The sequence below is a fragment of the Pongo abelii genome, chromosome 4 (genome assembly GCF_028885655.2).
Source record: "Pongo abelii isolate AG06213 chromosome 4, NHGRI_mPonAbe1-v2.0_pri, whole genome shotgun sequence".
Taxonomy (NCBI): domain Eukaryota; kingdom Metazoa; phylum Chordata; class Mammalia; order Primates; family Hominidae; genus Pongo; species Pongo abelii.
This window is the reverse complement of record NC_071989.2, coordinates 151,049,386-151,061,963: the sequence shown is the minus strand read 5'-3', so window position 1 is coordinate 151,061,963 and position 12,578 is coordinate 151,049,386. Positions and strand designations below refer to the sequence as shown.

The window sequence follows — 12,578 nt, the reverse complement described above, 5'->3', positions numbered from 1 at the left end:
CAACAGGATAGTTGTTAAATCATTACAGGGGAGGCCTGAGAGATCACTCTGTTCTCTGTCACATGTCAAGTGAGAGTTGCACCATCTTTTGGTTTGATGTTCTGCTGAGGCAGAGAATGAGAAGTCTCTCACTGGTTCCTCTTGGGTCTATAAAGCTTTAGTTTGTTGTTGCTGCTATTCTTTTTGAGATGGGGTCTTTCTCTGTCATCCAGGCTGGAGTACAGTGGCGTGATCTCAGCTCACTGCAACCTCCGCCTTCTGGGCTCAAGCAATCCTTCCACCTCAGCCTCCCAAGTAGCTGTGACCACAGGCACATGCCACCACACCCAGCTAATTTTTGTGGGTTTTTTTTTTGGTAGAGAAGGGGTTTCATCATGTTGCCCAGGCTGGTCTTGAACTCCTGGACTCAAGCAATGTGCCTGCTTTGGCCTCTCAAAGTGCTGGGATTACAGGCATGAGCTACTGCAGCTGGCCTAAACTTTAGGTTTTTAATCATCAACTGACAAATCAGTGGAGGTAGTGCACCATTTTAGCTGACAAAACTTGGGGCCTTCCTGTCACAAAGACTTTGAGGAGGCAAGGTTCACAGCCTATAGTCCCATAAATATAAATAAATGATAAACTGAAAACAAAACTGCCATTACAAAGAAGGTGGAAGATCCTATGTGCAGGCTCATGCATTCATGTAATAAATGTATATGCAACACCCACTATATGCCAGGCATCGTCAAGACTGGTAGCTCTCAAAACGCAGTCCCTGGACCAGGAGCAGTAGCAGCAGCTAGAAACTTATTAGAAATATAAACTCTATTTCAGTAGGCCCACCCCAGATCTACTGAATTAGAAACTCTGAGGTTGGGGCCCCGCAATCTGTGTTTTAACAAATCCTCCAGGTGATTCCAGTGCACACTCGAGCTTCAGAACCACTGGTCTCGGTACTGAGTATATAACAGTGAGAAGACAAAGTCCTGCTCTCCTTGTGGAATTTGTATTCCAGTGTATGTGGTAGGGGAGACAGAACAAGTAAGTAAATGTTTTATTTATTTTAATTTAATTTTATTTTATTTTATTTGAGACAGAGTCTCACTCTATCACCCAGGCTGGAGTGCAGTGGCACTATTTCGGCTCACTGCAACCTCCACCTCCCGGGTTCAAGTGATTCTCCTGCCTCAGCCTCCTGAGTAGCTGGGGTTACAGATGCCAGCCACCACACCTGGCTAATTTTTGTAATTTTTAGTAGAGACGGGGTTTCACCATGTTGGCCAGGCTGGTCTCGAACTCCTAACCTCAGGTGATCCACCCGCGTCGGCCTCCCAAACTGCTGGGATTATAGGCACGAGCCACCACGCCCAGCCTAAGTAAACATTTTATGAATACAATAATTTTGAGAAAGTAGTAAGTAGTATGAGGAAAAAGAAAGTGGGAGATGTAAAAAGACAGTGATAAGGGGCTGATTTAGAACAGGTGGTCAGGGTGCAGGTGGCCTGAGCTGAGACAAGAATAACAGGAAAGAGACAGCCAGGCAAATAACCTAGAGGCAGAAAATAAACGCATAATTCTGGGCAGAGGGAATGGGAAGTACAAAGGCCCTGAGCTAGGACCAAGCCTGGCACGTTATGAGGAGCAGGTGACTGAAGCACAGTGAGCAATGAATATGTTGGGGGAGAACTTGCAGAGGCAGGTGGTGGTAGTGAGCTTAGCTTTTGTTCCTAGTGCAAAGGAAAGGCCCTGGACAGTTCTGAACAAATAGGGACATGGTCTGATTTACCTTTTAGCAGGTTCCTTCTGAAATGAACCGCAGAGGGTTAGGATAGAGCAGGGAGGCCAATTAGGAAGATACCCCAATACTCCAGGCAAGAAATTTGGTGCTTGGATGAACTAGAGCAATGTGCAAACATCTATTATTAAGTGAAAAACAAACAATCACACAGGACATTGTGCACAGTAATGTGTGTTTTTAGCATACACATATTCAGGGTACAAAGACAGCTTTCTTTCCTGAAAGGATCCATACATTCAAAGTGAATAGTGGTTATCTTTGGAGAAAAGAGGGTTAATGAGGGTCGTTTTATACCTCTTGGTGCAGTGTTATCATGTGCACGGAGTGTTCGTTTTATGTAAAGGTAAAAAAAAATTTTTTTTTTTTCAGACGGAGTCTCGCTCTGTCACCCAGGCTGGAGTGCAGTGGCGCGATCTCGGCTCACTGCAAGCTCCGCCTCCCGGGTTCGCCGAGTTCACCGGGTTCACGCCATTCTCCTGCCTCAGCCTCCCGAGTAGCTGGGACTACAGGCGCCTGCCACCACGCCCGGCTAAATTTTTTGTATTTTTAGTAGAGACGGGGTTTCACCGTGTTAGTCAGGATGGTCTCGATCTCCTGACCTCTTGATCCGCCCGCCTCAGCCTCCCAAAGTGCTGGGATTACAGGTGTGAGTCACCGCGCCCGGCCAAAGTAAAATATTTTAAAATTAAAAAACTAGGATCGAGGGGCCGGGCGTGGTGGCTCACACCTGTAATCCCAGCACTTTGGGAGGCCGAGGCGGGAGGATCACGAGGTCAGGAGATCGAGACCATCCTGGCTAACACAGTGAAACCCCGTCTCTACTAAACAAAATACAAAAAATTGGCCAAGCGTGGTGGTGGGCGCCTGTGGTCCCAGCTACTCGGGAGGCTGAGGCAGGAGAATGGCGTGAACCTGGGAGGCGGAGCTTCCGTGAGCCGAGATCGCGCCACTCCACTCCAGCCTGGGCGACAGAGCGAGACTCTGCCTCAGAAAACAAAAACAAAAACAAAAAAACAAAAAAACTAGGATCGAGGAAAACACAGTAGAATAGGCGACAGACAATCAATATTAGAGGAGAGGAAACCCAGCTCTCATGGGTAGGACCCTTCCCAAGCCTCCTCCCCTGAAGTTGCTGAAGAATCAGGCTAACCAGCGGGGGGACAAGCGCGTGTGATTGGATTTCAGTGGGATCAGGGTGAGGCACCTTCCTTCTTGAGGATCATTGGACTCAGCTTCTGTCCTGCAGCTCTGGTGATGTTTGTGGCTGGCTGGTCTCCTTGAGCAACGAATACAATTTCCCATGAATGTCTGCTGCATTTCCCATTGCCCTCTGTCATCGTGGTGCTTGCTTCACCATGAGACCAGGACACCCTTCATTTAACTGCCTCATTGGGCATAAACAGAGGGAAATGTGTTGCTGGAGGGAGAGAGTGGCATGCAGCATCCAATTTCTCCCGTCAGCTGATTAAGATTTGTTGTGCCTGAAGAAGGTCAAATGAGATTAGAAAGAAAATGCAATGTGTCTGGTGTGTGTTTCACATAACTGTATCATTTGTGTAAACAGGATGAATGAAGGGGAATTTTTAAAGCAAATATTGAGTGTCATTCTCAAGAATCAAGGACAAGACACCAGGGCTTATGTTCTGCCTGGAGAGAAAAAAAATGTATATATTGGGGGCATTTTGAACCCTGTTGATTCAATAACGCTCTGCTTATTTCATGCTGGTACAGTTAAAATGTGATAGTTATATGTCTGATTTTCAGAGGCACTGAGCACAAAATAAGTAAAACCGCAGAACCACCACATTCTACCTTTATTGCCCTTCTAAAGCTCTTAGGAGAGGTGTAGAGCCACTTTCTGTAATAGCAGCTGCCTAAGTGCTCTGTATTGAGTCCATCTGCTAGGATGTGAAAGGAAAAATCTCACCTCTGGCAACAGCCACAACATTTTAGATGTGGATGACTCCAGGGCAAGCCCACATCTCTGTGGATAAACCTACTAGAATTTTTTTTGGTCCTCCAAACCTGTAATTTTCTTCCTTTCTCTGAGGACCCCTCTGCAGTACTAGCAGCCTCTCCTACAAGGTTTTATCAGGGCAGAAATGGCTTTTAAAGTGGTGTAAGAGCTTTGGAGGAAGACATGATTTCTGTTACATGTTCTGCATACGATCTAGCATACTGTGGATGCTTAATAAGCAGCTTCGACGGCTATTATTTCCACTGACTATTTCCAGGCACAGAGCTGGAGGGCTATTCTGAGACCAGACTTTTCGACTAGGTCATCGCAAAGTCCCTTCCTACTCTAAATAACAGTGGGGCTGAAAAGCATTCACATGATAATGTCTCCAGACTGGGAAAAATCTCAATATATGTTATTTAAAAGGTAAATCTAGATAGTAACAGAAGTTGAAATAAATGTAGAAATTGAAGGATATTAAAATGAAATTTTAAAAAATTTCAACATTGGTGGGAATTATATTACAGTAAATACCTTAACTGAGGATTATTTCCCAGTATTTGGACAGTAATATTGCCAAACACCCAATATGCAGTAGATAAATTAGCATGTGTCAGTAGCTAGGGATTACATTTGCCTAAAAGCTGTGTGTGTATGTGTGTGTGAGTGTGTGTGTTTAAACAGGGTTTCATAACTGGACATAATGGAGAAATAAAATAAAATAATGACTTGCATTTGCATTCCCTGCGTTCAAGGTGCTTGAACACACTTGGACACATTTGATTGTCATGATAATCCTGTGAGTTTGCAGGGAAGATATGAGTAGGAAAGTCTTATTAATTTCCACTAGGAGGTGGGGATTCTAGAGCCCTTGGGCTGAATTGCCCAACAATGGCCAACCACACAGTGCAGGCCGGTTAACACGGGGTTAACCTCAAGCAGGGAGACCTGGTTTTAGTCACAATGAGGACTTTAACTAAGGGTACCACCTGAGTGAGTCTCTGAGTCTGCATCTCTGTCCTTAGGATTTTTAGGGTATTTTCTAACTTTCAAGTCTATCATTTCACGTAGTTAAAAAGGGTTAACATGCATACTACATCTAGCATAATGATTCTTTAATACTTGGAAAACCATTGTCCGAAATATTTTTTTTAAGGATTCAGAAGGCCGTTTGGAACCTTGCAGATACTCAGGAAGATTATTATGTTTTAAAGCAAATTATCAGCATCCTTTGCATGTGTAGAAGTGGTAGTTCATGAGGGTTCCAATTAATAGGGTCTCAAGAAATCAACATTTTCTGTATATTCAAGTCCCTTTTGGGAGCTGCTGCTTATCCATGATTGGAGTTCTGTGATGATTGAGCCTCTAGCTCTTTAGTACAGGACACAAGCTCCTTCTCCAAGCCTTATCCCTTCAGAAGGCACATGGATGGCTTCCCCACACCCCTATGCTCTGTGGGGGTGTGGGGAACAAACTGCAACTCCATCCTCTCTACACCTAAGCAACTACCCAGAGAAGGTAGAGACTGGAGAGCATATTTCTAGTTCTGACAGGTTGATCTGTACCTCTCTACCTGAATCATCAGGTGAGCAGGCTTGTGTACATACATGGGAGTGCATGCATGCACACACACACACACACACACACTCCTGCCTTCTGGGCTCAAACGCCTGCATAAGCAGGAGTGACTCTTCAATTATTGGAAACTATTAATCATGTTTTCATTTGGTTTCTTCAAAGACAGCTCTTGATCCATATCCTTTCAGTCCACCTTATTCCCCACCTCCTAGCCAAAGAGTTATTTGTCCAGACAGCTCCCTCCCTTCACTTACCCTGTCCTGGCCAGAAGTATAAAGAGGTTGTCCATGGCCCATTGAAGAATTTCCCACCCCTGAATTTGAGCTCACCTGAGGATTCACCTCATCCAACGGGGACAGGCTTGAACAGTGGAGAGGGAGGACAGAGCTGCCACCTCTGCAGCCCCTTGCCAGTCCCAACCTGGATGGCTTTCGCCTCGATTGACTTCGCAAAATGCCATTTGTAGGGCTTGGCTCTGGGGATGGCACAGACAGACACACACACGCACACATACACGTTGCCACACACAGACATCTACACCCTATGCAGGGATGCCAGATGACAGAACAGAAAAGGCCTCCCTTTCATCCAGCAGCCTTCTGATTCCAGAGGAGAGTCTCCGAGCCACGACCTGCTGTTTCCTTGGCGACTCAGGCCTCAAAATAAACAGGATTCTGCTCAGACGGGCCAGAAGTCCATTCGGCTCAGACATTTGCCCCAAGACAAACCACGTTAAAATAACACCCAGGGTAGCTGCTGCCACCGTCTTCTGTCTCTACCTCCCTCCCAGCTGGCCAATGGCTCTGTGTTCCTGGGCCTGCTGCTGGCTGTCCAGAGTAGGGGTTGCTTAGAGCTGTGTGCATCCCTGTGGGTGGTGTGGGAGTGGGCGGTTGTCTAAAGGCAAGTCCCCTCTGCTGATAAACAAGGACCGGAGATAGACCTAGAGGCTGACATTCTTGGCTCCCCCAGCCTGCCCCCCCCCCACCTCGATTTCCCACACAGCCCTAGGGACGGGTAGCCAGCTCTGTGGCATGGTATCTGGAGGCAGGCCAGCAACCTGATGTGCATGCCACGGCCCGTCCCTCTCCCCACTCAGAGCTGCAGTAGCCTGGAGGTTCAGAGAGCCGGCTTGGGGCTGCTGGGGCGGCGGCCGCTGCACAGTGACAGTGACAAATACAGAGAAGAAGACACCAAGTGGATTCTGCTTCCCCTGGGACAGCACTGAGCGAGTGTGGAGAGAGGTACAGCCCTCGGCCTACAAGCTCTTTAGGTAAGAATCAGGGCATCTGATCCGGGAAACAGAGCAGGTTATAGCTGAGGTCGTGTGTGTGTGTGTGTGTGTGTGTCCAAGTGCAAATGTAATGCTACTTGAAGAAGAAAGAAAATGTTTCAAGCAGATAGCACTGGAACCAGGACTCTTGCAAGTGAATCTCAAGAAGCTCACCTTTGGCTGGGTTTAAACTGTGGTGCAGACTGCTCTGGGGGAAGGGCGTGCTGATGTCACAGACATGTAAAAATAGTACTTCTAGTTTAGAGACTGCAAAAATATGAATGCACCATGCTGCCACATTATCTCCATTCCTCCAGTGCCTGCCTGACACTGGCCGTGAATCAGGGCTGGAAGGGGCAGGCATTTCTCATTTACTAAAGTGCTGGATGCAGCCCTTGAGGTTCGGCAGAAGCAGAAAGCTGCGGTGAGTCTGGCTGTGGTGAGTGTGGCTAGCATTATCTTGCTGTGTCACACTAGCTCTCTCTTGGGAAGCCTGGATATTCAGCTGCCTTGGAAAAGCTGTCCACATGGTGGGCAGCTTAGAATTTATTAACCTTTTGATATAGAAGTCAGGCTGAAGTTTAGGATTATCTGGGCATGTCAGCTCAGGGTTTTGGTAGGGTGGTATTCCCATGGCCCCATGGTCACTCGGATTACTTCTTTCCTTCCTTTCTGATCTTGGAATATCACATCCTCGTTTCAGTACCCCTCCGATGGGCACTAGGAAAGAAGGAGTCAGAATGGACAGAGTCTCTGGCACATACGCTATCCACACCCACATCACAATTACATGCCAAAGGTATGCAAGGCTGCTGCAAAGGAGCACTTCAGAAATGCAGCCCTCCAGATACTGAGATGGAAATTTCAGGCATTTAATCAAGTACCCACTTTTCAGAGACCCAAGGGAGACCCCTCTCAGGCCCAAGGGCTCACTCTGCCTCAGCAGAATTCAAACACTCCATTATTCTCTAGCTATGTTACATCCACCCACCACCCCACCACCCCCATTTGCCTCCCTCCTTTCTGCACTGGTGACTGGCACTTTTCCTTTCATTCTCTACAGGGATGCGATTGTTTACGAGTTAGCTCCCCGACCCAGTGGGAGGACATGAGCATCCCGGCTGAGGGCGAGCCAGGCTGCCCCTCCGCCAGCTCTGTGTAACAGTGAGCCAGCAGTAGTGGCATCAGGGCTGAAAGAAGTGGGCCTCACTTTGGGAAGTGGTGTCTAGTGAAGGGTGGCCAGCAGTTTACCGGAGCTGTTTGTCAGTGTGGATGACTGAGGATTTTGGTGGAGACTCTGATTCACAGTCACAAATTCTCTTTTCCTTTGTTTTCTTTGTGTTGGTCTTTGAGGGCTTCCGAGGAAAGTCCCCTCTTGAGATGTAGATCTGAAGGCAAGATCAACAATTTGCTGTTGGCAGAGGGACTCAGAGAGACTTTGTTCTGTTGCCCCTGCCTTTGTTAGTGTGAATAAATGGGCTTCCAAATGAAGTATGTAATCCAAAGCAAATTTAGTATGCAAAACATTAAGAGAAAACACAATGAGTTTCTTTTAAACTCTCTCTCAAATCTGCTGTTTACAAATGACTTGACTAGTTCTGCAAAGGATCAAGGAAGCCATATCTGGTTAAGTGGTTTGAGTTTACAGGTGAGTAGCACCAGCCACAATGATAACATTCAGTGGAGATGGTGGGCGGACATCCATACGCTGTATCTACATTGAAGGGACATCTCATCCTGGGACAGTGCAGCCCCTCACTTAGGTGACATGCATTCTGTGAACTGCACATAAACTATTAAGGATCTTGGGACTGCTGTTACAGGAAAGAGATCCAGACCCCAAGAGAGGGTTCTTGGATCTCAAGCAAGAAAGAAGTCAGGGCGAGTCCGCAGTGCAAAGCAAAAGCACTTACTTTCTTTTTATTAAGAAAGTAAAGTGGTGAAAGCACAGCTACTCCATTGACAGAGTAGGGTGTTCCCAAAAGTAAGAGGAGGAACACGTCCATCCTAGGCACCATGCTCGTATATATAGGATTTTAAAAAGGTCATGGGGAGATGTGCTCTGCTACAAGGGTTTGTGATAAAGGATTAATTTTCTTTTTCTTTTTCTTTTTCTTTTTTGAGACAGAGTTTCACTCTTGTTGCCCAGGCTGGAGTGCAATGGCACAATCTCGGCTCACTACAACCTCCGCCTCCCAGGTTCAAACAATTCTCCTGCCTCAGCCTCCCGAGTAGCTGGGATTACAGGTGTGCGGCACCATGCCTGGCTAATTTTGTATTTTTATTAGAGACGGGGTTTCTCCATGTTGCTCAGGCTGGTCTCTAACTCCTGATGTCAGGTGATCCAACCGGCCTCCCAAAGTGCTGGGATTACAGGTGTGAGCCACTGCACCCGGCCTAATTTTCTTAATTACTATATTTTGCGAGAATCCATATTATCTTTAAAGCAAAATTAGGAATGCCTTTGTTCTCAAAATATCAGGCTATCTGGACACTCCCAAGTCTGAGTCTGTGTAGTAAACATTATCAATCTATTCCCTTAACCGTAAATATCTGGAGTTTAGGAATGCCTAATTTTCTGGGAATGCAGCCCAGCAGGTCCCAGCCTCATTTTCCTAGCCCTCACTCAAGATGGAGTTGCTCTGGTTCGAACACCTCTGACACTGTCAGCCTGTGTGCTAGCTCCCAGGGGTGAGGTATTGTGCAGAGTGGACACACCCATTTCCACCTCATTAAATAAGCATTGCATGGCTAATGTAGTATCCCTTGATTTAGGTTGCTGGAAAAATAATCTGAAGTTGTTTGCGCCATAGGTATACCATGCTTTAGGTAAATCTAACATCTATACATGTGGGTGAGAGTACTTTTTCTGAAGAAAGGGTTCACTAATCAACAAATGTTCAAGTACCAGCAAGGTGTCCCCATCTTGCGATATGACTGGATCCAGCCCAAACAATCATAGAGAAGGAAGGGGACTGATTGGGTGGGCAGGTAACAGAGAATGGGCCTGGGCTGGCGTGTCCAACTCAACGGAAAGATAAGCAAAGGAGTCCAAGGTACAGGAACAAGAACAAGCATCTGGGCCAGTGGCCTACAGGAAGAGAAAAGGGGAGGGAAAGAATAGCAGTTATTTTGATTATTAAATACACCATGGTTTAAACCCAGCCAGAAGTGAGCTTCTGAGTTCACTTGCAAGAATCCTGGTGCCAATGCTATCTGCTTAAAACATTTCTCTGTCTTTAACTTTTTCCTTGTTTTCCCCTTTCCTTTTTAATGATTAAATTATACTACTTACGAGAGGGAGCATAACACATTAGCTAAGTACATAGATTCTGTAGCTGGGCTGCCTGGGATCCAAATTCTGCCACTTATTAGTCCTGTGACCTTGGCCCTCGGTTTCCTCTTCTGTAAAGTGGGGGTAATAAAGTACCAACCTTGTCATGGAAGGAATCAAATGAGTAATGCCCTTATCAGCACAGGGTCTAGCTCATAGTGAGTACTATGTATTTGCTATTATTATTATTATTCAAAGGTGAATTCTAAAAAGGCTCCTTCGGCCAGGTGCGATGGCTCATGCCTATAATCCCAGCACTTTGGGAGGCCAAGGCGGGTGGATCACCTGAGGTCAGGAGTTCAAGACCAGCCTCGCCAACATGGTGAAACCCCATCTCTACTAAAAATACAAAATTACCTGGCATAATGGCACACACCTGTAATCCCATCTACTTGGGAGGCTGAGGCAGGAGAATTGCTTGAACCTGGGAGGTGGAGTTTGCAGTGAGCCGAGATCGTGCCATTGCACTCCAGCCTGGGTGACAAGAGTGAAACTCTGTCTCAAAAAAAAAAAAAAAAAAGAGGAGAAAAGGCTGCTTACAAGTCCATTTGTTCCAAAGCCCAAAGTGACACTCTATGAGTGACCCCTGGTGCCACTGCTTGGGCAGCTTGGAGGCACATTTGCTTTGGCATGGAGCTTTGTTCACATGTATGAGCACTCAGACATAGAACAGCTTTTGGACTGGTCCCCAACATTTATTGAGCCCTTGCTGTGTCTAAGCACTGTGCTTGGCTGTAAGTGTATCACCTCACTCAATACTCATGACAACCCTGCATATAATAGTGGGGGCTGTTATAGATGCAGGAATTGAAGCTTGGTGGGTGGGGTGTTTGGCTAAGGTCACACAGCTACCAAGTGGCAGAGCCAAGCTTCATACCTAGGTTGTCCAGTGAGCCTGTGCTCCTCACTGATAGGCTATATATAGTTTGGGGGGATTATGAGAGGTGTCCTGAGAGGCACATAGAGCTTGGTGATAGGAATTCAGCACCAGATGATATTGGAAGACCCTAGAAAGTAGGCCAGGATTTGGAAATTCTGCTAAGAGATGGCAGGACCTTAGCTTGGGCCATAGGTAGAATCTCAACCTTGAGGACCTGTAGCCTCTGAGATTGGGTCTTTGGGGCAAGACATGAACACAGGCACTGGGGAACAGTGGGGCTAAGGTTTTTCTGACCAGGTAGTGGATGGTGCCCAAGAACAAAATAAACAGAGTGCTAACAACAGAGCCCCAAGCACAGCAAGCATGCTGGGCCAGGGGGCCTTACAATCCTCAAGCCTAAGGCCAGAGGTCATCTTGAGCTAAACTTGAGGTCAAGATTGGGTAAGTATCTGAGCACAGTAAAATTTACAATAATGAAAACAATTTGATTTGCTAATGCAATCCCTCTAAACATTATATTTAAAATGTGACTCACAGAGATTTGTTTTATACCTAATTGCTCAAGACCGTCTCCTGACCTTGTCCAAGGAATGCTGGTGATGAGAACAGGTGTGAGGGGCGTGCCTACCTTGCACCAGGGCTGTGTCAACATGGGGTATTACTCATGGACATGACTCATCTCTGCTCCTCCAGGACCTGTGTTCTTGTCCAGGGGTTTTCAAATTTTAATGTGTGTAAGAATCACAGGGGAACTTGTTTAAAAATCAGGTTCCTGGGTGCTCCCCACAATTTTGATTCAGTGGCTTCATGAGGGACCCAGGATTCTGCATTTTCTGGGTGGGGCCTAGGTAATTCTGTTGCCTTTGGTCCACAGAGCACAATTAAAGAAGATCAGGTCAGGCCGTTGCTCGGCTTCCTTTCTCGTTGTGACTATGAGAGGGAACACAGAGTTGTGTGGACTCAGTCATGGCAATTACCCCCTTCTTTGTCATCACTTCTTCCTGAATTGCCTGGTGAGACCACCCCTATTATGATAACAATAACAACACATTTGGTACATATTGAGTTATTATGTGCTGCGTACAGTGTGGAGCCCTATGCTTAGGCTATTCTCTCATTTAATCTTCACAACAATCCCATAAGTGAGGTATTACTATTACCCACATTTTATGAGCAAGGGAAAAACCTCACTGGTAGTAAGTGGCTGAGTGGGGATTTGAACTCAGAACTAGCAGCTTACCAGAGCCTAGATGTGTAACTAACTGCTAGGCCATTCAATGAGAGTAGTTTTAGCTCCTGTCAGTACCACCCTCCTTTCTCATTCTTGGGTGGGGTGTCTTTCTCCAGTTGCCATTCCTGTCATGCCCATCCCATTCCCAGACTCCTGTGTCATTTCTTTAGAAGACGTGTCTGGTGTTTCCTTATTTTTATTTCATTCAATGAGTCGAAGAGAGTTGGGGCAATGGACATGTGGTGGTAGATGTTAGGGTTGAGTTGTGTCCACCCCCAAGTTCATAAGATGAAATTCACCCCCTATCCCCTATTGCCTGAGAATGCAACCTTATTTTGGAGATAGGATCTTTACAGAGATAATCAAGTTAAAATGAAATCATTAGGGTGGGTCCTACTCCGCTATAACTGGTGTCATGCATAGAGAGAAGACAAAGTGAGTGGACATAGGAAGAAGATGGCCATCTACCTAGCCAAGGAGAGAGGCTTGGAACAAGTCCTTCCTTCATAGCCTCAGAAGGAACCAACCCTGCTGACACTTTGATCTTG

General features: G+C 46.3%; 1 protein-coding gene and 1 long non-coding RNA gene across 3 annotated transcripts in view; one reads left to right on the top strand and one right to left on the bottom strand.

The window, feature by feature from the left end:
• Positions 1-12,578, bottom strand: part of LOC134761435 (uncharacterized) — a 383,675-nt gene that overhangs the window by 12,470 nt on the left and 358,627 nt on the right. The window lies entirely within an intron of this gene.
• FGF1 (fibroblast growth factor 1) overlaps positions 6,849-12,578 on the top strand; it is a gene marked incomplete at its 5' end in the record, with an annotated part of 94,524 nt that continues 88,794 nt past the window's right edge. Inside the window, 1 exon segment of the mRNA NM_001133601.1 lies at positions 6,849-7,009. Coding sequence (NP_001127073.1) covers positions 6,867-7,009 — 143 coding nt within the window.